The sequence below is a fragment of the Schistosoma mansoni genome, chromosome 2, assembly GCF_000237925.1.
Source record: "Schistosoma mansoni strain Puerto Rico chromosome 2, complete genome".
NCBI lineage: Eukaryota > Metazoa > Platyhelminthes > Trematoda > Strigeidida > Schistosomatidae > Schistosoma > Schistosoma mansoni.
In genome coordinates, this window is record NC_031496.1 from 11,111,602 (window position 1) to 11,133,140 (window position 21,539).

Here is a 21,539-nt window from a genome sequence, read left to right on the forward strand (position 1 = left end):
CTCAGTATCCAAATCAATTACCTATCTCTGTTTTGCGAAAATATTGTCTTCCTGCATTCACTCCGTGTTTTATAGAATGTCATCTGATAAGTTTTAACAGATACTCTCATATTTCAGTATGTCCAGTGGTATTCCATTCAGTGTTAGCTTTCAATTTTTTCGACCAGTCCAGCTTCTGTGTTAGGTCTTGTTAGTCGAGTTAGATTTCGACTTAGTTTGTTAATAAGTATATTTTCACGCCAGGACTAACACAGGCCATCAAGTCTCCTGTCCTTTCCTTTCCAAACTGAAACAATCAATTATCTGCCGATCTTTTGCATCATCATTATTATCTAGTAAAAACAAATCCGATTGTTTTTTGTATCTCTTTCGCTTTGCAATTTTCTATAGGCATTAGAGCTTATTACAAACATCCCGTCATTTAAGTATCTCTGTCAGTTTGATTTCGACAGCAGAATATACGGATCGTCATCTGTTAGTTTCAAAACGTTTGGATCCAGGATAACATATGATTTCATTAGTTCTTTATTTTTCTCAACACAACTCCTTATTTCACAACCTTATACTGGAAGGTTCGGTTCGGATTTACGTTTAGGAATAATAATTTCTTGTACATGTAAATTGTTCATACAAGCAAATCGCTTGTTGAACTTTATACCTCCTCACAATTCGCTTCATTTGCTTCTTTAAGAAATGAATTTCTACCTCTTTTTAGCCAATAATGGGACACAATCTCTCATCGTGTGGTAAAGTTGGTGTATTCAGACTTCAGTAAGTATGGGTTAACCAAAAACAGTAATTTTGATCTATTCCTTTCCAGATTCTTCCAAAGTTTCAGAATGTCCTCTCGTTAAAAACATATCACTTTGCTACTTGGTTGTTTTGTCGGTGTTTTCCCTCCTAAAAAAGACCAAAAAGCCACATGGCACTCGTCAATAAAGTAAGTATTTTGATAACTTAGATGTCCTTATGATTAGATTCAACCGAGTCAATCTGTCCCACCTACTAGACACCCAGGAAAGCTAAAAAGAGTTGGGTCTCTTGTGGAATTATTTGATTTCTTCGTGTTGAATGAAGGAAAGGTTATTGATACTGTGTCTGTTAACACCTTTTTATATACCTATCGCTTATTTGCTGATATGGAATTAGTTTTGGAAGTTGTAAATAAAAAGCAAGTATGACTTTCTATAACCTGTATAATAATCCGTACAGATTTTGGGATACATGTCTTTCAAGCCTAATACCTACCTCTTGGAAAGTTGGGATTATTTCGTAAGTCTCTTTTGTGAATGGTCTGCCTTTTTATTTTGTACATTCTCTTGCCTTTACCTTTCACTATGGATTTACATACTCCATCTTTTATAATGTGACTCACAAAATTTACCATACGTTCTCAGCCTGCTAATCAGAACGCCTGAAGGATTAGACGGGTAGCTTACACTACTAAATATTATTCAGGCTCTAAAGCTCGTGTTATTACATACTTAAAATACAAGACTATGACGTCCCATGAAGATATATCATATTATGTGCAAATCTAGGATATTCACAATATAAATCTGGACAACGAGTGTATAACTGATTAAAAATAGTTTGAGGATGGAGAAAATATGGGAATAGATAATGGGTAAAACTGAAGGATGCAATTAAGGCGACATTGAAATACCGCAAAGCAATTACTTGCTTAATATGTATTCGCTGAGTCGCTGGAGAATATCGTCCAAACTTCCTCATTCCTATTTACTCAATAATAGCAAAATCTCTGGTAGATAGTATTTTCAACTTTGCAGTAAATATTTGATTTTTCAAGCATTGATTTGCCTACCGGATATGGTTAGGATTTATCAAATTACCAACATTATCAAAAAATATGTCACCTGTTGTTTTGACGAAGTATCTGCATATGTTAAAACTGAAGCTGTACTTCGGATCCCTGGATTTGCCAGATATTTGGGACATATTTGACATCATTCCTACCTTATATCTTGTTAATTCTACAAAGTTCCTTCAAGATGTGGTAAAGTAAAGAATCACACATGTTTTACGCACTGAGGTGTGGGACTTAAGTCCTAACGTGATCAGAAATCTTTCGTCTTTGTTAAGCTTTTGTTTTATTATTTAATATAAACATTTTTTGTTGACTATTTTATGTATATTTCTCAAAGACCATGGGAACACTCGTTATTACATTCATATTTGAAAATATTATTTGATGTACTTATAAAATTGACCTGAATGCATGACAAAACATGTGCTTACTTACTACTTGCATACTAGTTTCTCGTTTTCTTTAATTGAATGTTCGCTGATATGATCTCCTACTCTAAGGCCAGGTTTCGTTAAAGAATTATGTCAATTATCCTTTACTATCTCACATGTAACTTGTATTTTTTTGGTAGTCAGTTATTTTCCAGTGATTTTAGATCTCTATCACCTTTTAAGAGTATTTTGTTTGACTGAATTTTCATATTTGAATTTAAATTACACGAAGCCTCTCGAAGTTGTTTGTATTCCTCATCAGAATGTTAGCGATTTACCACCCACTGTTTTGGAAAATTATTTTCTGTGTATAGGTCTTTCCTGTATTTTCTTGGGGCATGGTTGCAGCAGCCTCATGTCAAAGATTTCGACTCGCCACAGAAAATTATCCATCTTAAATGTCTAGTACGGATCCTCGCCGGCTGGTTTGATGTTTTTCAACCCTCTTATAATCAAGATAGTCACAATTATATCCTAAATGAGTTTATGAGATGCTGTGGAAATAATGTGTTTTCTAAAAATCAAGATGCGACGCGAATCGTCTTGTGCAACATTGATTCGGAAGTTTGGGATCGAGTTACTGCAGAGATGGAGTATTTATGCCGACAAGCTATAAATTGTCTGAAAATTATAGCCTGTAAACATCAAATAGACTTAAATCCAGAAAAAAAATTGCCGTCAGTGCGTATTATCACCATAAATCGAGGTAAATGTTAATTCTGTATAACGTCTAATAATGTTTATGTATATACATAACTGGATAACATTTGTGGATATTTAATCTAATTACCATCGTGAGGTAGTTTAAATTTGTATTTGTAAGGTATTTATTATTTAAACACATAAATATTGGTACCAAAGGGCACCAGATATATATGCACCACACAAATCTCATTTGATTTGTGTGAGGGCTGTGATACTGCCCGGGTTCCCAAATCGAAGCAGGTGGTTTTCTTAGGGGGCGACACCCGGAGCCTTTGACCTAAAGATCCGATCCACAAGGCAGTGGAGCACCGTGGGGAGTTGCAGTTCCATGGTAGCCGGTGACCAACGATTGATTCATACGCCATTTGTTCCTCCAGGATAATGGAGCCCATGTGCACCATTGGTTTGGAATCAAGGTTTTCCGACTCCCCTAGTTGGGCCCTCCGTGTCCACCAACCCGATTAAAGCGCCGGCCATTCGCTTTTTCGTCCCCTCAATTTCGTAAACAACACCTGTGGCACGAGAAGGCAGTGAGTAGGACTTCCCTGACAGAGGCTCTATACGCGAGGCCATGTGAGAGCATTTTTAGAGGAAGAGCGGACTCTCCCCACTCTCGGCCGTACCAGGGCATTTGGGAGCGAATTTATATTTTTAGCACAATAAATAAAATTGCATAATTCAACCGCTGATTTATATATATAATTCTACCAATACCATCTATTTCGAAAAGTTAAGTTATCACGAGTTTTTAACTTTTCCTTTTTTTAGCCAGTTGTCATCACTCATCACACAACCCTGCAATGCATAAATCAGAAAAGCATTTTAAAGAAATAATTACCATTACACCTTCTATTAACCCCTTAATTAATTTATGGAATCTAAATTTAGATACAGTGGCTGAACAACTGACTGTTGCTGATCAGGTAGGAAATTTTATTGAATAGCCTGGTTATTTTTATATGAGATTTCTATTCGAAAAACATTTTGTATAGATATTTTCCTACGATTTGTGTACAAAAACTCACCCTATAGTAACAATACCTGGACAATTTTGATGATACGTTTTGTCCATGTGGTCCGAATAGGACAAGTTTTTTTATTTAAGCGTATCTCGGTTATCACTCAGTATTGGGGTCTATGACCTTCATTTCTTTCCATTTAAGTCTGACTAGTTGGATATATCTGGATCCCATTGTTGATGTCTTCAATTGAACTCGAGACACTTATCCAGGCAAATAAATACCGAAGTGTTACTCACTAACCTTGTAAGTATATGTCGGCTGATCATTTCACTCTTAAGTTTTGAAAACGTGGATATAAACAGCCTTTAGCCTTGACTTAATTTTCGATTAGAATCTGCGTTTAATTTTATTTTTAAATTACTTATTGGCTTTAATATATTTTTATATCTTAGAGATTATTTCTTGACATGGAGTTAAATGATTGCCTGATATATGCTAGAGGCAAACCTGCTCCATCCGTGCAAGCTACAATTGATCAGTATAATAAATTATATCATCTTGTCCAAAGTTCCATGTTTAACTCAGATCAGGATTTTCCAATACTAGTAGAACCTACACCGATCTATTCAAGACGTTTTAATAAACGGGGTAACTATAATAGTCCAGCGACAAGAGTTAGTCCACAGATAATAACGATATGGTCCAAAAGTTCACCTAATCATAATTCTTCGGCATCGGATGTGGGAAAATTAAAAACTGGATGCATCATTACATGGATTGATATTGCTTATGTAAGTTTACTGTGCGGTGAGTTATAAATGGATTTTTTCTTAACGCAATTGTGTATTTACTTCAAACTTTCTTTTTCGGCAAATGAGGTTATTGAGTTTATTGTTATCCTTTATTTTGATGTTTAACAAGAATATAATGACTGACCAGTTTGCACTTATTAGAGCCACACTGTACTTGTTTAGATATTGTATTTTAGGTCACAAGTTTAATTCTATACTCAACTATATTGGTTGTAACGTAAACCTGTGTTATTTATCACTACTTGACATTAATGTAGTTCTTGAGATGATTGTACTTTTATCCCAGTTGAAGTTTGTAAGTCTGATTCATTTTTACTTCTTAGAGATCTACTAGTTTAAAATTGGTATGAGAGTTCTTGGAAAGTATAGTTTGACCAGTCTAATTGTTAGTTAACTGATTAGACGGTGATTATTTGATGAATATTCGTAACAGCATTATTATTTGATAACCTATGTTTTTCTCTAACTTCAGATCATGTTGATCATGTTTCTAACTTAACGTAGTATAGTTTAGTTTTCTTATAAGAATTAATAGACGCATATTTTATACGTGTTTGGATTCCTGGATAGATTGGGAATTCCATAACTCATCTGACAGTTGTCATGAATATAATGCATCCTCTTTTCACTTAACACTTGATTATAACATAAATACAATGTTTTGTGGGTTCCTCATGAAAAATGACTCAAGTTGTTTCCGAGATACATCACCATTTTTACTTATGTGAAAAGCATTTATCTTCGATATATTTTATTGATTTGTTGTTACTTTAACATATATTATTCAATAAACTATCGGTCTTATTGTACCATTTACCTATATGTACATTTAGAATAAACTAAATTAACAGAGAGATTGATTATAGACATATTGGAAACACCACCTACATGCAGTAAAACTATTGAATGGGAGATTTGTAGGACAAGTCTGTAGCAATTAATAAACTGTTGGACAGATAAATAAATATCTGTCAACCAGGATTTTTACATCATTTTATACGGATGCCTTTCTGAAACAGAAGTGTTGAATGATGCTGACTAGTAGAGTTATCAATCAAATGCACTCGTTTGCATGTTATCATTCGGTTTAGCAGTTTCATATTAACACTGGCTTAAACTAGGATCAATTATCCACTTCTTGTTCATAAATTTTTATTTATTCCTTTTATCTATGCATCACTTTTCAAAGCAGGAACGTAATCATTTGTTTTAACAAAGTAAATTCAATGTCTGTTTCTAGATTCCCTAAATAATGATTAAAGTAGTGTTCTGTAGTGCTGTCAAGTGCATTTATAAACTCTGTATGTTCATTTTAGTTGTTAAAACAGTTAATCAAATATGATATAGCCTTAGTTTTGACTCGAATACTAATCCGGTCTCCTAGCTTTGATCAATTCAACTAGGGGTAAAAACAAAATAAACAGCAACCTACCCATCATCATGATGGGTAATGTGAACAATTATCACTATCTAGTTGAATTACCCAGTTAATCATCATTGCACTCCCTTGTTTGTATTTAAATCAACACAAAACCGTAATAGATAATGTTGTTTGGGAATCTATGTCAGATTTTCGTCAGTTTCACTGGTTTTCTGAACCTGTACTGCATTAGTGTACAACTTTTGTCAGAATTCTAGTGTAATAATACCATGAATATTTTATAGTGGCTAGAAGTTGCATCTTTCCTATAAAATATACTTTCCACTATGTCTATTTTTTTTTCCTTTTTTTAAGCGATTACGACAAACAAGAAATTATTCAGCATTAAAAGCCATAATTATGGCTTTACAGTCCACTCCAGTACTCCGATTATGGCATAGTTGGAATGTTTTAGAATAGTGAGTTAAAAAGATTTTGTATATTGGAAAAATTTCTTTTTATATCTTATCTCTTTCATAATAAATATAAAATATAGAAAAAAAATTTATTTCAAATCGCACGTTGAATACTTTTCTTATTTTATGTTAATGAAATTGATAGAGACTTTAAAATTACTCTGAGTTACTCCATTTTTTTCCACATCTGTGTTGATCTTATTGGTTTATTTTGTTTTTATACTAATGTCTTATGATTTTTGATTGACTTTAATATTTTCACAACTAGATAGATCTAATTCACATGATTCTTCAACAGTTCCACTTTTGCACTTTACATTACTTATTAGTAAAATCGGTATCTGGTATCAAATATCCTTTATTAACATATTTTATCTTATATAAGAACTTTCGTCTAAATTAGAGCGAATAGTTTCACAGTGTTTGAGCGCCGAGTTGATGTTAAATATATTATTCCTATTTAATATTTTATCTTACTTTTATTCTCATAAATGGTTCATATAAGAACGTTACGAATGTTGATAATAAAATTACATTTTTGTGATATCTCAATAAGTAGACGTTCCATAACTTAATGTAAGCCACTTGTTCAGAATAAATAAGTAGTAATTATTACTAAAAATAAAAAAAAATAAAGTTTGTAGTTAAATATTTTAGAAAATAATATTCCAGTGTCATAAAGTCTTCGATTTTCAACCGTTGGGTTGCACATTCAAGCTCCCACTTCACCTAGTTCATTTGTGCTACCCTGGTATTCTGAATAGCCCTCATTATAAAAAAACTAAGGCTCAAAATTGAATAAACAATTCTTATTCCTAGCATTATATATATATATATATATATATATATATATATATATATGATTTAGCCTAAAGTTGCTATTCACAAACTCATCACTTCACTAAGCAGACTCAGAAGGCTTACATATTTTTACGCAACTTAAAACTAACTTTTAGTGAATGCACGTGTTTACATCAGATCTTTCTTCGAGTCCCATTTCATAATTCAGATCCCGTCTCATCAGTTGTATAATTTGTGCTCAAATTTACTTTATCAGTGGTCTTATCATTCGTAAATATTGTTTGGAACTTGTTGTTCTAGGATTATCAACTTATATTTATACTACAACCTCTTGCATATTTTTTTCTACGTATTTTCTCTTTTTTATGTAAACGTAAACTCAGTCATTATCATGAACATTTTATGAAGTTTAAATATTTGGCTTCTGTAGTAAGCTTTGATAATAATCAAGAACAATTGAGGAAACGGTTAGATAAGGTATGCTTTATTATTGTAATTATTTGAATGACTAACAATATTATCATTACTACCATTATTGTTATTATTCACGTAAACAAACTGAAAACCATATATATTTTTATTACTAAAGTAGAAATCGCTTGAAAGTCAACTAGGATGTTACGTTTGTTTTGTTCTGGTTCTACAAACCTTAAATGATTAGTAATTCCATCCTATATTGAATAAAAATTTGGACTGTAACAGAATTTAAAGTTATCTAACCACTTGAGTAGTTGCTTATTTCATTGATTGATGAAACGAGTTTCGTCGTAGATTGTAAAACGCTATTAGGATGTTGATCTTGGTTCAGTTTGCCGATTTCGATTATAGAAATAGAAGAAACTACGCGCAAAGTCTTAAATTGTTTACACTGTTTAAGAGTTCTCTTATTCTATATTTTTAAAAAAGAATAGAGATCTACATGTGAGAGATTTTCTAACTGTTTTATTTGACTGCCCTCCATAATTATTATCTATCGTACTATTTATTCGCAGTATACGCTTGTTTGTGTACTTACAAGTAAAAACAAAAAACATTCCTTTTGATAATCAGAAAAATACCAGCTCATATAAACTTTATTGATCCTTCTCAATTCGATTTTGTTAGGAAGCACAATACAAACATTTATCTTTGTCGGCAATTATTGTCTTCTGCACGTTACACTATATAGAAAATCAAAATTATCTAACTTTAAAAAAACAGTAAACGATATATGTGTATGAATTCACCGATAGTCTTACTTGTGTTCTGGTAATTGATGAGACTACAATTAGTAATAGTATCACTGCCTACCCTTCAAATTGGGTATATGGAAGTCAGTAAAAATGAAAATATTTGCTCAGTATTAAACAGTCAGTAATCAGGAATTGAAAAATCCAATAATGTTCTGGATTAAATCCATCTTTCATCTAATATCATAGATTCCTCAGGTCTTCAAATGGTTGTTTTTTTTAATTATTTTTAACTAAAACTCACATTATAGAAACGTTTTGTTGTGAGGGGAATGAAAACGCTGTTTAATAATGTAAAATGGCTATTCATAAGTATAACCTGGACTAACTGAAGGCACATACTTTAAATCAGTTGATCTTTCTGTTACCGAAAATTAGCTGACGTTTAGGATGGATTCGAAGCTTTAGGTTTTTACCAAGTGGGTAGATCCATCTCACACCAACTGTGTAAAAACCAATAATGCATAATATTGTACTATTTTGCAAGGAAATCTTAGTCATTTTTCTTGAAACCATTGATTAGTTTTTAATGTAGTGTAACAAATATCATTTACATTCAAACTGTTGATCTCCATAAAAAAAGTTTGCCGTTTATTACACTCCGATTCTGGTGAACTGTCTTCATTCAGAATGTATATATGAATTAGTACCTCATACTCCACTGTACCTAATTCAGTTAAGTCTCTTGTGTGATTGCTTACCTGAAGTATATAACTTCCATAAGCTTGTGTAACCAGTGATTCTAAAATGATCTCAAACATTGCACGGATGTACAAATCACATTATAGTTTGAACGACCAATACTGTAGGGTATTCGAAAATTTTCAATCTAGTTATGTACTGGAACTCTTGATCATGATAACAGTAATCATGACTGTTATTTTTACATTGTTATCAGCAATACAACGCTAGGGAGGGGATGTTTAACATTATCTAAAATAAGAATCAATTGACTTAGTCACTTAGCTGTCATTAAATTGGAGGTTCAAGTCTTTTTTTCATTTATGGAAGTCTGAAGACGTAGATATTATGGTTATACATCATGATATACTTGCCACTTGAGTTTTTCGATCAAGTTAATGGATCAGTGTATTAGTCACCCAATAGCGACCAACTGTTTAAATTTCTATTTTAGCGATGCATTGGTAAATAATCCATGTTCTTCTGGTAATGAAACATAAGTTCTGTAGGCTGTGTCTGAAATTACAGCCCAACAATTGTATATACGCTTCATTTTTATCCTACCTAGTTTATAATATTGTCAGTATGGGGTTGTGGAGATTTTTGAATTTCATTAAAATCATGAACTGATCCAGGTCAAACCACTATTAAAACCTCTGAAGTACACTGGACAGCCATTTCGTCCTAAGCAATATGCGTCCACCATCCCGCACACAGAACCCGTACCCAGAACCTTCGATCTTGCGTGCAAACGCTTAACCTCTGGACCACTGAACCAACATGCAATGGTGTTAATGTCTAACTTTAGTCAATCCATGACATTGTGCGACCATCTTCCATTGTCATCGATGTGTAGCTACCTTACACCCGGCACGGATTAACTTTTCTGGTTACGGCTTCTCACTAGAACTCCTGAAATTTCCTGTTATGTCTTGATCAAGGCCATCGCCAATTTGTTATGACTTTACAAGATAAACCAAGGACGTATCGTAATTCGTTATCGATTTCATGTCCGGCTTTTATCACGTGGATCATCCACCAATAGAAATACGACTTTCCCGACCTTAACACTGACAATCAATGACGTTCGATTAGTATGAGTAATCTAGCGGCCTTATTGGTCCTTTATCCTCATAGCCCTTCCACTTGAGTCCAGAACACCAATGACAGCTTCTGTTATGCGAATCTATGCGAATCGTTTATTTCAAACATACTCTGTTTATATATCAGACAGACAGACCACTTCACACCATAAAATAGAAAATAATATTTGTACAAAACTGCCAAATGTGGCTGTGAACGTGGGAGACAATAATCAATAAGCTAAGTATAGTTTAGGAACAGTAAATCGTATAATAATAATCACTAGGTCAGAATGAAGCTTATAATCAGATGAATATAGATATACATAATCTAGTTACTGAATAGTTATACAATAAGAATATATGTAGAATAATCATCCAATAATAGGTCCTGGGAGTTACCCGTGCTTATGTCTTCGCTAGGATATAACATTTCCTCCCGAACATAATCACTAGTGAGCAAATATTGTTCAATTAATGTCTAGATATGTACTTTTCATTATCGTTTCATTAAATTTGTTTGGTCAAAGGAGTATTATTATATCATGACTTAGAAATATATGGAAGTATTATTTGTTACACTTTGGACTTATTCACATTTTGGTTGTATGATTTTGTGATTTAAAGTTCTCAATTTTTCTTAAGAAGCTAGTTTTAAACATATACGTAATATATTTTAATTTTTTTTCCTGCCAATCAACTGATATTGGATTTTGAAAGAAATCACCAAGTTTTACTTGATTCATTAATAATCGATAAAACAGTATAAGAAACTCATTTTTTTAATTGTTGAAAGCATAAGTCAAATGAAGCTAGACCACCATGAAAAACCTGGAAGCATTATGAAAATACTAAATCTCCACAAAATACCTTCCGATAATAATAAATTCACTTTTGTTCAAATAAATTCTTTCTAATTGCATAAATATTCCATCTCTCCTTATTCATTTTTCACCATATATGATTGTGTTAATGTATCTACGTATTTGAATGAATTATCTTATTCTTAGAACGAAAAAAAACTTATTTATTCACTGTGTTCCTTTTTTTTTATATTCTGATACAGTGTGCAAACAAAATGTATTGGTACTTAAAACTCAACAATCCAAATCCATTATGTGTAAGTTTTATAGAATCATTCTTTAACAATCTCCTCGCAGTTAACATGTTAGAGGCAGAACACTAATTCAACAAACTTAATTGTTACCAAACGTATACAGGTTTACGACACTCAAAGTGTTCTTAACGAATCTTTGAATAAAAAAAAGTTACTAGTATTTTGTAAAAGATATTAAACTGTCCGTAAGAAGCGAAATGTTGCTGTGTTAGCCTTCTGTATTTTTCGTCTGTAAATATTCTTGGGAAACGTAAAGCAAAGTTGCATATCAACAGTAAGAATTTACATTTCCAAACTCAGGAATATGAATTTTTTGGGGATATTTTCAACAGTCATCTATTGCATAACTATATTCTATGTCATCACATGAATTCGCTCAAAATTATAATATTTTGAGTAATTATTTGCTAATTTTAAACAGTCAGAAGTGCGTTGTGTGAGTAGTTTGTACCATACATCAGTATTGAAGTAAGTGATGATATATCTATATCTTAATAAAAGAAAGATCTTAATGCTCCCACATGAATACTTTGGTTTCAATGAGAGATAATATACAAATTAAACTTTAGCATTCAAAGGTCAGGATTCACATGTATGGTTTATGAGTTTCAGTTATATACGTTCTATTTACTTACATGTTATTGATAAAGGTGTGTCTGAATACATTGTTGGAGATGACTTTTCAAAAGTAGTAAAAAAAGTCCACTTTTCTGAATACCTTTAATATATTGTTATATCCATACGCAAAATTAGTCTTGGTGTAATAAAAACTAACGTGGCATATACCAACTTGAACTACATTTGATAATTTCGTAAGACGTGTTCAACTATAAAAAGTGAAGTATACATTGTTAACGATTGTTGGAATGCGGACAAATTATTGATGCTGGCTCTATGTAGATAGATTTTTATGAGAAACGGTTTTATTATCATGGTACATAAATTTAGTTTGTAAAGTTTAGGCTTCCAGTACAATCGTATACTTCATTCGATAAGTGTCTAACTCCAAATAAAAATGAATCTTTTTTTAAAGCAAACTACTGAACGTAACTTGAAAAATAATAGATTAAATTCCTTAAACATTAACTTGGATTTTTACATATATCGTTCTTCATACCCTAGTTTTTCAGTTCGTTCCACCATAAACTAGTTAAATTACTGCTTAGATTCAATACTGTACTGGTTGTTTATTATGTTTTCTACTATCATCTGCATTTTGTTTCATCATACAAAAGTTGATAATAGTTACTTATAATCCCCACTGTACATTGTAGTCATTAGCTGTATCCAAACCTTGTTAGCCAACGGCGTGAAATTGAATGAACTGACGGTTACTAATCATTGCCTTCCCATTTATTTTAGATTCGCTCTACATATGACTTTCAATTATATAGTTACCCCTAATTTTCCTACTCAAACCGTTTTAACAGGTAAATATTGAACAAAGCAAGGCCTAACACAGTTACATATCGGAGCAGTTTGACATAATTTAGATGAAAGCGATAAAACAAGAGAGAATCCAAAGTAAGGGATATAATAATAACTAGCGAAATTCTTAGAAGTAAAGTAATAAAGGTCTATTTCAATACCATGTTTAAGGTATGGAAGTGGTCTGCACCGCCTCAGATGCTTCAAACTAACCGTTAGTAGTGACATTATGAATTAATGTAATGTTTTGGTTTGGAAACTTTTAGTCTTTTTTCAACCTGAGTTTATTTTTACCTAATAACTTTAAGCATCGGGTTAGGTGGAAACTAAGTATGCGTAATATAATTCTCGAACGCCTCAGTCAATGAACTTTCGAAGCACTATCAAAAGATTCCCCCCTTTTACCTTAGTACTCTGTGTCCATTATCAGCAATTTACTCGTTTGTCTTGCCATAAGTAAACAATGCCTTGTCGACATATATCATCACATACTTGCAGCATTTATATACCTTCTACATCCAAAGGTATATTTCATAATTAATGTGAGTGAAAATGTTCACCTATCCTGATACAATAACGAAACTACAGTCTCATAAGTTGTTTAACGACTTTGATATCCCCATTGATTAGTCATCGGTTGTTTGGTAACCTAAATTTATTTACGAAGTACAGAGTTATGTGTTCAGCTTCCAGTCACATTGTTAATATGTGAGAACTGGTGATACTATCTGAGGGCTAAAGTTGAAAGATGAGGCAGAGTTTGAACTTTTTGAGTGACTCGTATCCTTAATATTATGGATGCATATTCCATTGCTTATATCACTGATTAATCTTACTTAGGTAACCGCTAAAAATAAGGATACAGTGAAAAGTTTTTTCGTCCTACTATGGAACTTCTCAGTAGCACCCATTCACGACCTCCCAGAGAATCGGACCTAGGACCTTCAGTTTTCAAGGCGAGCCCTCAACCTTTAAACCATTAACCCAACATCTCACGGCTTATATGTCTAACTTCAGTCCGTGATGCTAAGTATTAAACCCACTGATCTCTACAAACCTCCTATAGTAATGATGCATAATTTGTTTGTAAATATTTAAAATCTTTATTGTGAAAATCATAGCAACATATGTAAGCAAATAATATTGTTTTCAGTTAGATCGTCATCAAACTTTAATATACATGAATATTTTTATGGATATGTTATAAACATAGAGGATGCTGTTATAACGCTTGGGATTTCTGGTTATAACAGTCCTTTCACTTTTTACACGTATGTGGGACGTTAATTTGCCTTAGACGAATATCTACACTAGATTCCCACCCAGTGTCTATTCTACAGGACTTCAACAGAACTCAGATCAAGAACACGAGATTAGCCTGACTACAACGTCAATATATTTCCACACCAAAATCCGACACAAGAAACAGTCAATCAATAAGTGTCCATCAACAAGGAACAGTTCATACATAATAAGGATAGGGGAATATATATAACACATAACACCTGTCATCCTATCTAATGTCTGACTCATCAAGACAACCAATCATTGTCATTCTCGCCCACACATCAGGATAATATGAGATCATTACACCAATCAAGACAATTTATGAGTTAGTAGTCACAATGAAATAGATAGCTTAGTTACATATATTAGGTATAAAGTACAAATTGATATTAAGAAGACAGGTGTTTTGATATTTTCATATACCCTTGTAAATATTCATGAGTAAAGTCTGGCAACAATCAATTTGGAAACAATATTTTTCACTTATATATATCGTTTATAAAATCATATGCAACCAAAGGGTACATATATGATTGGAAATCAACAATATTGTTGAGGATGCTAGATCACCATAAATCACTTGGTAAACGTCTCATCTTTGTAATTTTATTTTGAATTTTTGAGTTTCTCACTTCCGCTCCAAAAGCGCCCACTTTTACCTTCAGTTTTTATTTCCCACTTGGAAGGACCTAAAATATCATAGGTTCGTTTCCTCTCTTAGTACTCTATTTTGTGATATTTTCCAAGGACATTTTTGTACTGTATATATGAGTTGTTTGTTCGTTCGTGATCCCGGGCTGCTTGTGGAATATACATCTCCCTCGGCTGAATCTTGTCTTCTCCCTCTAGTTAGCAGGGCTGGAATGCAACGGAATAGAGAACTTTCAGGTAAACCCACGATTGCGTCGCTATTAATTTTTTCCAAGGGGAGGTGTTAGGATATTCACAAGAATATCCCAAAAATTATCTCGAATGTAAAATGGTATGTTTTCAGACTCTTCACATAATTCGCATGTTATTTCCTATTGGCCATTATTTACAGTGTCCTAACTATGACTTTCATGTGTCGTTTCCCTATTGGTCAATTTTGAGTCGTCCTAATTATAACCTTCACGTGTCCTTCCTTTCCATTGGTTACCGTTAATAGTCATCGTAACTGTATAAATATGCCTTGTCTGTAAACCATTTTTGTTCTGCTGCTGACCCCATAAACAATTCTCATTTAACGGCTGTGTTCTGATTTATTGGAGTTGGGGAACAGTATTGGGGTCGAACTAGGATATCTGAATTTGGTCAATCGGTAGAATTTCGCGTAGTCCTATCGCAACACAATATATTTCGCATTATAACACTACCATATTCAGTTTAGAGTAAATTTTTATTTGAATCTTATCACAATCCTATTCAAAAGTCACACTGTATATGACCTTCTAAAAACAATGGATACAACAGATATATTGGTTTGTTGATAAATAAAAATAAACATCTATTAATACATTTTTTGTTTTGTCAAACAAACATATTCTGATAATAATCACTCCATTCAATAGAGTTCTTAGTAAAGCCATTATTATCATTATTTATTTCAGTATGTTTTTCTTCTATGTTTATATTTCTTAAAGTTTCAAATGTACTTTTATGCCATCTGTTTGTGTTTCCTTTTTAATCAAAAGAAATTTCGGTATTGTTAGTTTTTTGTTTATTTAAAAAGTTATTGTTATCTAGAGTTGAATGTTTCTATTACAATAGAACTTTCCATTATATTCTATTGGTTGTTTGGTCTAAATAAGATAAAATTAGGATCAGCAGGTTATGACTTGTATTACTCTACATATGTTCAATAACAATTACTATTTTGAAACTTTATTGTTCATAGTTAATGCTTAGAGCCGATTGACACAAAACCCTGGATCTATTTTTTCTGTAGGTTTGTACTCTTCATTAAGAAATAGCTTCAAAATTGAAAGGACTAATGTGCTCGTGAAAATTTGAAACACAATGACCTAGTGGCTCAGTTAAACACGTTACAATTAAGTTATCCTTTTCCCAACTGAGTTTCTAATCATACTAATCGCCACCGACTAGTATCCGATGTTATACTGTCTCTAGTCTTTAATAGCAATAGAATTTATCGACTAGTTTGCAGTGTCTCCACTGAAATAAATGATTTGACTTTGTAGTACACTGTGTCGGCGATCAAAAGTTTCGTGATGTTCTGGTATTATACGTAGATTATTTGAGTAAAGGTGAGTTTACATAAAAAATATCAGTAAAAATTTGACGAATAGATTAAAATTGATCAATATCTTATACATATCAACCACTAAGAGATTCTGGACAAATTTAAGGTTCGCGCGCGAGACCGATAGGTCCTGAGTTTGAATCTCGCGAGGCGGGAGGGTGGATGTGTGCCGCTGAGAAGTCCCACAATATGAAGAAACGGCATTCCAGTGCATCCAGGTTTTCCATGGTGGTCTAGCTTCAATTGAATCATGATCTCAACTATTAAAATTACTATAATATCCACAAAAAACCCCTTCTGATATTTTAGATTCCTTATAGTTTGCTCATTTTTTTGCTTCTGCTCTTTAGGGAGACATAAGCAGACCTGGTGATATCTCACAATTTGAAGATTCAGATGCAGAATATAGCAGAAGGACTAAATATTCAACCTCGGTGAGTGTTCAATTCATGTAACTCTTGAAAATATATCGATTCGAATACCTATATCCTTTTTAAATAAATCTCCAATCACAGATTGATATCATTAGAAATCAAGATGCACTGCACAGTTTTCCTTTTATGGTTGGAGACGTTCTTTTAATTTACCATGTCTGACATACCACGTAATTTAAAAATTATGATTCATACTATTGGTAATGGGTTTTTATTATGCCGTTGTAAATATCATACCTTTTCAATATGTTATTGGCTGTCTGGACTCTGTATTTTAATGGATAAAGCACTAGCTTTTGTAAGGAAAGGTATTAGGTTAGAGTCATGGTTTCTATGTCCACACTGGGTTGCAGGTGTATGTGCCTGAGTTCTAAATATAAAAATATTCACGTCCTGAATATAAGTGCTTTAGCCATGTCGCATCTGAAATTTATGCTGTTGCGTTCATTTTTGGCTTTTAAAGACAAATTATAGCGATCCATCTACAAAAAACTGGTATGTTTTTGATTGATGTACCTGATACTTTGCATTGTTTATTGGAATTTTCCTCTCAAAATTTACAACTCATTACCAATTACCTATACAGGTACTCCGTAATGAGTTATATTTTTGTAAGGAAGCTGTAGAGATAATACCTAGTTGCCTAAATAGAATGGGCATAGGGGTTGTTAAAAACTGTAACAACAGTCATTTATAGTTACCTGTTTTAACAACGAATCAAATGCTTCACTTACATGACTAATGCCTGACCATAGCTCCTACCTAGGTATATTTGCGCAATAACATTAATGTCAAATTACTTTTTATTTGTTTGTTTATTTTTAATCTTTACATTTTCAGCCAAATCAGTCATCTTATTTAAGCGGTGTCATACCGTATCTCGGTGTATTTCTTAGTGATTTAACTTTATTGCATCATTCGTCACCGGATTATATCAGTCGATCAAAATATTCCCCATCAAATAAGAATAAACAAGAAATTATTACTAATAATCAGAAAAGTGCTCTCCCTTCTACTAATACTACTACTATTACTGATAATAATATTAATGATGATATTAATTCATCAGTGATCAGTGCCATAAATAATACTAATTATTTTTCAAAACAATCAGTTAAAAATCCGTATGGTATAATAAAGTTATTGCATATATCAGATCAACTTGGAAATTTTACCCGTAGTACACCTGATTTATCAGTAGTAGTAGCATCGTCATCAACCGTACAATCAGATAATAACAGTACGAAACAATCTTGGAAATTATTGAAAAATGTATCGAACACAAATGCTTCACCTGTTAAACCATCAGTTTCTGCTGATCGTAATGATAATATCCAATTAAATGGGCGTGTCAAGGTAAATATAATTTCACAAAATGCTATGGAGATTAATTTGTTTTTCTTTTGCTTGGGCAAAAGGGTTTAAATTATAATTTAACGTTAATTATTATTATCACTGTCATTACTGTTATCGATTTCGTCCAAAATATATTCCTCGGATTGATTTACGTGATTTAGTTTTGAAATGGTATGTAATCAATAAAATGAATTCAACTTGGATAACTTATCAGACTAACCATCTTGAAATGAATCAGATAGATATCAATTTATGCCTGTATGATTGACTGTTGTATTCTTAGACCAATATGCAACCACTTCACCAAACCATCGAGTTATTCATTTTTCTTTCCATCTATACCATAGTATGGCTTATTTGTTATTCCTTAATTTTGTACGTTAAGTGTATTGGTAATGAATATAATTGAGGGACAAATACTTACACTCTTCAGTAGTATCCTTCTTTTACTAGCTCACGTTGGAATCTTTTAGTTTTATTTCTACGACTTTGACCTGATTTGGCCTCTGTGACAGAGACAGGAACCCATAGTTGATCTTTATAGGTAGAGGACTTTCCTGGGTTACAATTTTCTGATCACAAATGTCTCATAAAAATTGCGTGTGTGTATTAGGACTGTAATGAACGAATACTCAGATGGGGACGTCCAAATGTATTTTTACTACAAAACTACAGAATGTCTTTGTAAAATATGAGAACCATACATTGAATACTTCATTTGCGAATTTCCATCATTTGTCCTTCACATTCTGTATGATTCTTCATGTTCGCAATTTCTTTCTATTTCCCTTTCTATTCTCCTCAACTTGATCTTCTTAGCCTTCTGCTGCCAGTATTTCCACTTCCGATTGGTGTTATATACTACCTATGTCGACAGACATAAATAGCATACACCACTGGACCACCGGTCAGCATTAAAGCTAGACTTAGGGTATTGGACACAAATAGCAAAGTGGTTGGTACGATTGTGAATCCTCACGAACTGAGGTGGTTAGGACGTATAATATGTAGAGTCGTTCACACCCTACCTCGAAGCATGATGATGACTGACTGGTGTAGGAGTAGATTGGAAGAAACCTAGGTGCGCCTGAACAAAGACATGTGATAGATCCAATAAGTCGTTTACTGTTGGTCTGGGACATTTGATCAGGTTTAGACCATTTTTTAGATCCCATGCGATTACCAAAACCAGGGACCGTTGGGTAGAATTGGTCCCCAAAACCTGAGTTTCGAAAGTATTTTTTTACTTTATATTCTACAGATTCACTTTTTCTTTCCGAAACTAATTCTCTACACCCATTCTTTTTTATAACTATTTATGCTACTACTGGTTAACGCTTTTTGGCAGGTTTCTTTTCTATGGGATAGAGTTATAACCCCATGCTCAAATCTTATCTGTCATCCGGGCAGTAGCCGTAATAGGACTCCAGTATGAGTTGATACTACTTCTACTACTCTGATATTCATATTGTTAATCTAGTCTCACTTTAGTAATACGATGTGACAACTTGGACCAAATAACATATATGTCAGGTATTTTTGTTTATTATAACTGACTGGTCATTGATCAGAAATTTTAATCAGTTATGTATAGTATTCAGTTACGTTCAATCAATTGTTAATATCACTACTTGGTTCGTATTTAGTGAGAATAATTTAGTCCTCTGAATTAATATTGTTTCAAGAACCTAAATAAACTAATAATCTGATATTTTTGTATTCTTTTAATCGAAGATAATCAATATTACCAGTGCTAACTTATACATGGACTGGTCACTAATTCATTAAAATTTAGCTGTTAAGATCAAAAGTCGATCATAAAAATTGTTTGAAATGTGCTTTTTTTCTCAAATATTTAAATGATAACTGTGAATACTTTTACGGGTTTGTATTCGTTGAGACGGGATCAATCATAGATTTCTTATTACTGATCTACGTTGTAAACGTCATTTTTTACTGATATAACACTATTCTTCTTTTTTTGGGGTAACTTTAATGTTTCTTTTATATATTATAACTTCTCAGTAAGTATTATCCAATCAGATTGTTTCAGTGTTAGATATCACTCACGTGTATCTATTGTACAGAGAGAGCTACCTTTTACGTCATTGTTTTAACAATTTAAGTCACATGATTATAAACGATTTGACCCTACAGTAATAATAATAATAACATAAAATACTTGATTAGTCACCAGAAAAATGTAATTTATACTTCAAAATCATCATTGTTGCGTGTAATTTCATAACTTGTCTGAAAATTCCTCAATACTGGTCATATATCTTATTTGAAGTAAACTGTTGTTTGATGTATCAATCACGGTCTTGATCTTGAATTTCAACTAGTCGATTACATTAAACAAGTCATTGTTACATGAAACGGTGGCTCAATTGTTTTTTGCATTTGACTTTAACCCGCTAATTCGCAAGTTGGAACCTCACTACACTTATCCCGGTTTAGGTAACTGAGTAGTCCCACTAAGCGTCGCACTAAGAGTATAGTTTGAAGCCAAGTACAAAAATCTGTACGTGGTAAATGAGTTAAATAAACAAAACTTCAAGTGAATTTTTAACTTATTTACCTATATTATCACAGCCATTCATTTACCATAACGTAATTTCCTTGTGATTTATGTATTAACACTAAATATGTTGAACCCAATACTTCCAGACATATTTTCTGTTTATTTAATGAACGAGTGCCGGATATTAAAGTATAATCTTCATCAAAATGTTCATTTGAACTTCGAGTTATCCACAACCGTCTCAGATGGATATGCCCAGTTTAACGTAGTTCGACATATTGGAATAAAAAATGAAACTTTTGATGAAAATAAGAGTATTATGCAGTGATCACTCACTAAATAAACAAGAAAATGGTCAAACGGTCTGTGTACAGCACAGAGCCATGAAAACATTACGGATAACTTGAGATCATCGAAAAAGTGGTGATAATAGTTACTAGTGTATTTTTGTGATTTATCAGTTTGTTTAAACATGTTATATATTATTCAAAAGTGAATTGTCTGATCTATATAGAAGGCTGTTAAAGACATCAGAGAAGAATAATGTTCTAAGTGTATTGACAATAAACTTAAATATAACTAATTACATAATATATACTGTTATTGAAAGGTTGTTAGTAGAATTAATTTTATGGTTGCTGATTCATTAAACTAAAGATGAGTTAAGTTATTGGGATATAGATTATGTATATTAATTATTTAACATTGCAATCAATTACATCCTAGTATTTTCATAATAATTTACGGGGAAATTCGCTTGTGCCACGTAATAAAAAAAAACATG

At 32.6% G+C, this 21,539-nt stretch overlaps 1 protein-coding gene across 1 annotated transcript in view; it reads left to right on the forward strand.

Annotated features, from left to right (window-relative positions):
• Positions 1-922: 922 nt before the first annotated feature.
• The window catches only part of Smp_154920 (putative ral guanine nucleotide dissociation stimulator,ralgds), a gene marked incomplete at both ends in the record, with an annotated part of 37,130 nt that continues 16,513 nt past the window's right edge, over positions 923-21,539 (forward strand). The window contains 9 exons of the mRNA XM_018795665.1: positions 923-940; positions 978-1,175; positions 2,608-2,965; positions 3,733-3,887; positions 4,379-4,717; positions 7,676-7,852; positions 11,434-11,487; positions 17,716-17,875; positions 17,990-18,231. Of these exons, the coding sequence (XP_018649955.1) occupies positions 923-940; positions 978-1,175; positions 2,608-2,965; positions 3,733-3,887; positions 4,379-4,717; positions 7,676-7,852; positions 11,434-11,487; positions 17,716-17,875; positions 17,990-18,231 (1,701 nt within the window). The remainder of the gene's footprint in view (positions 941-977; positions 1,176-2,607; positions 2,966-3,732; positions 3,888-4,378; positions 4,718-7,675; positions 7,853-11,433; positions 11,488-17,715; positions 17,876-17,989; positions 18,232-21,539) is intronic.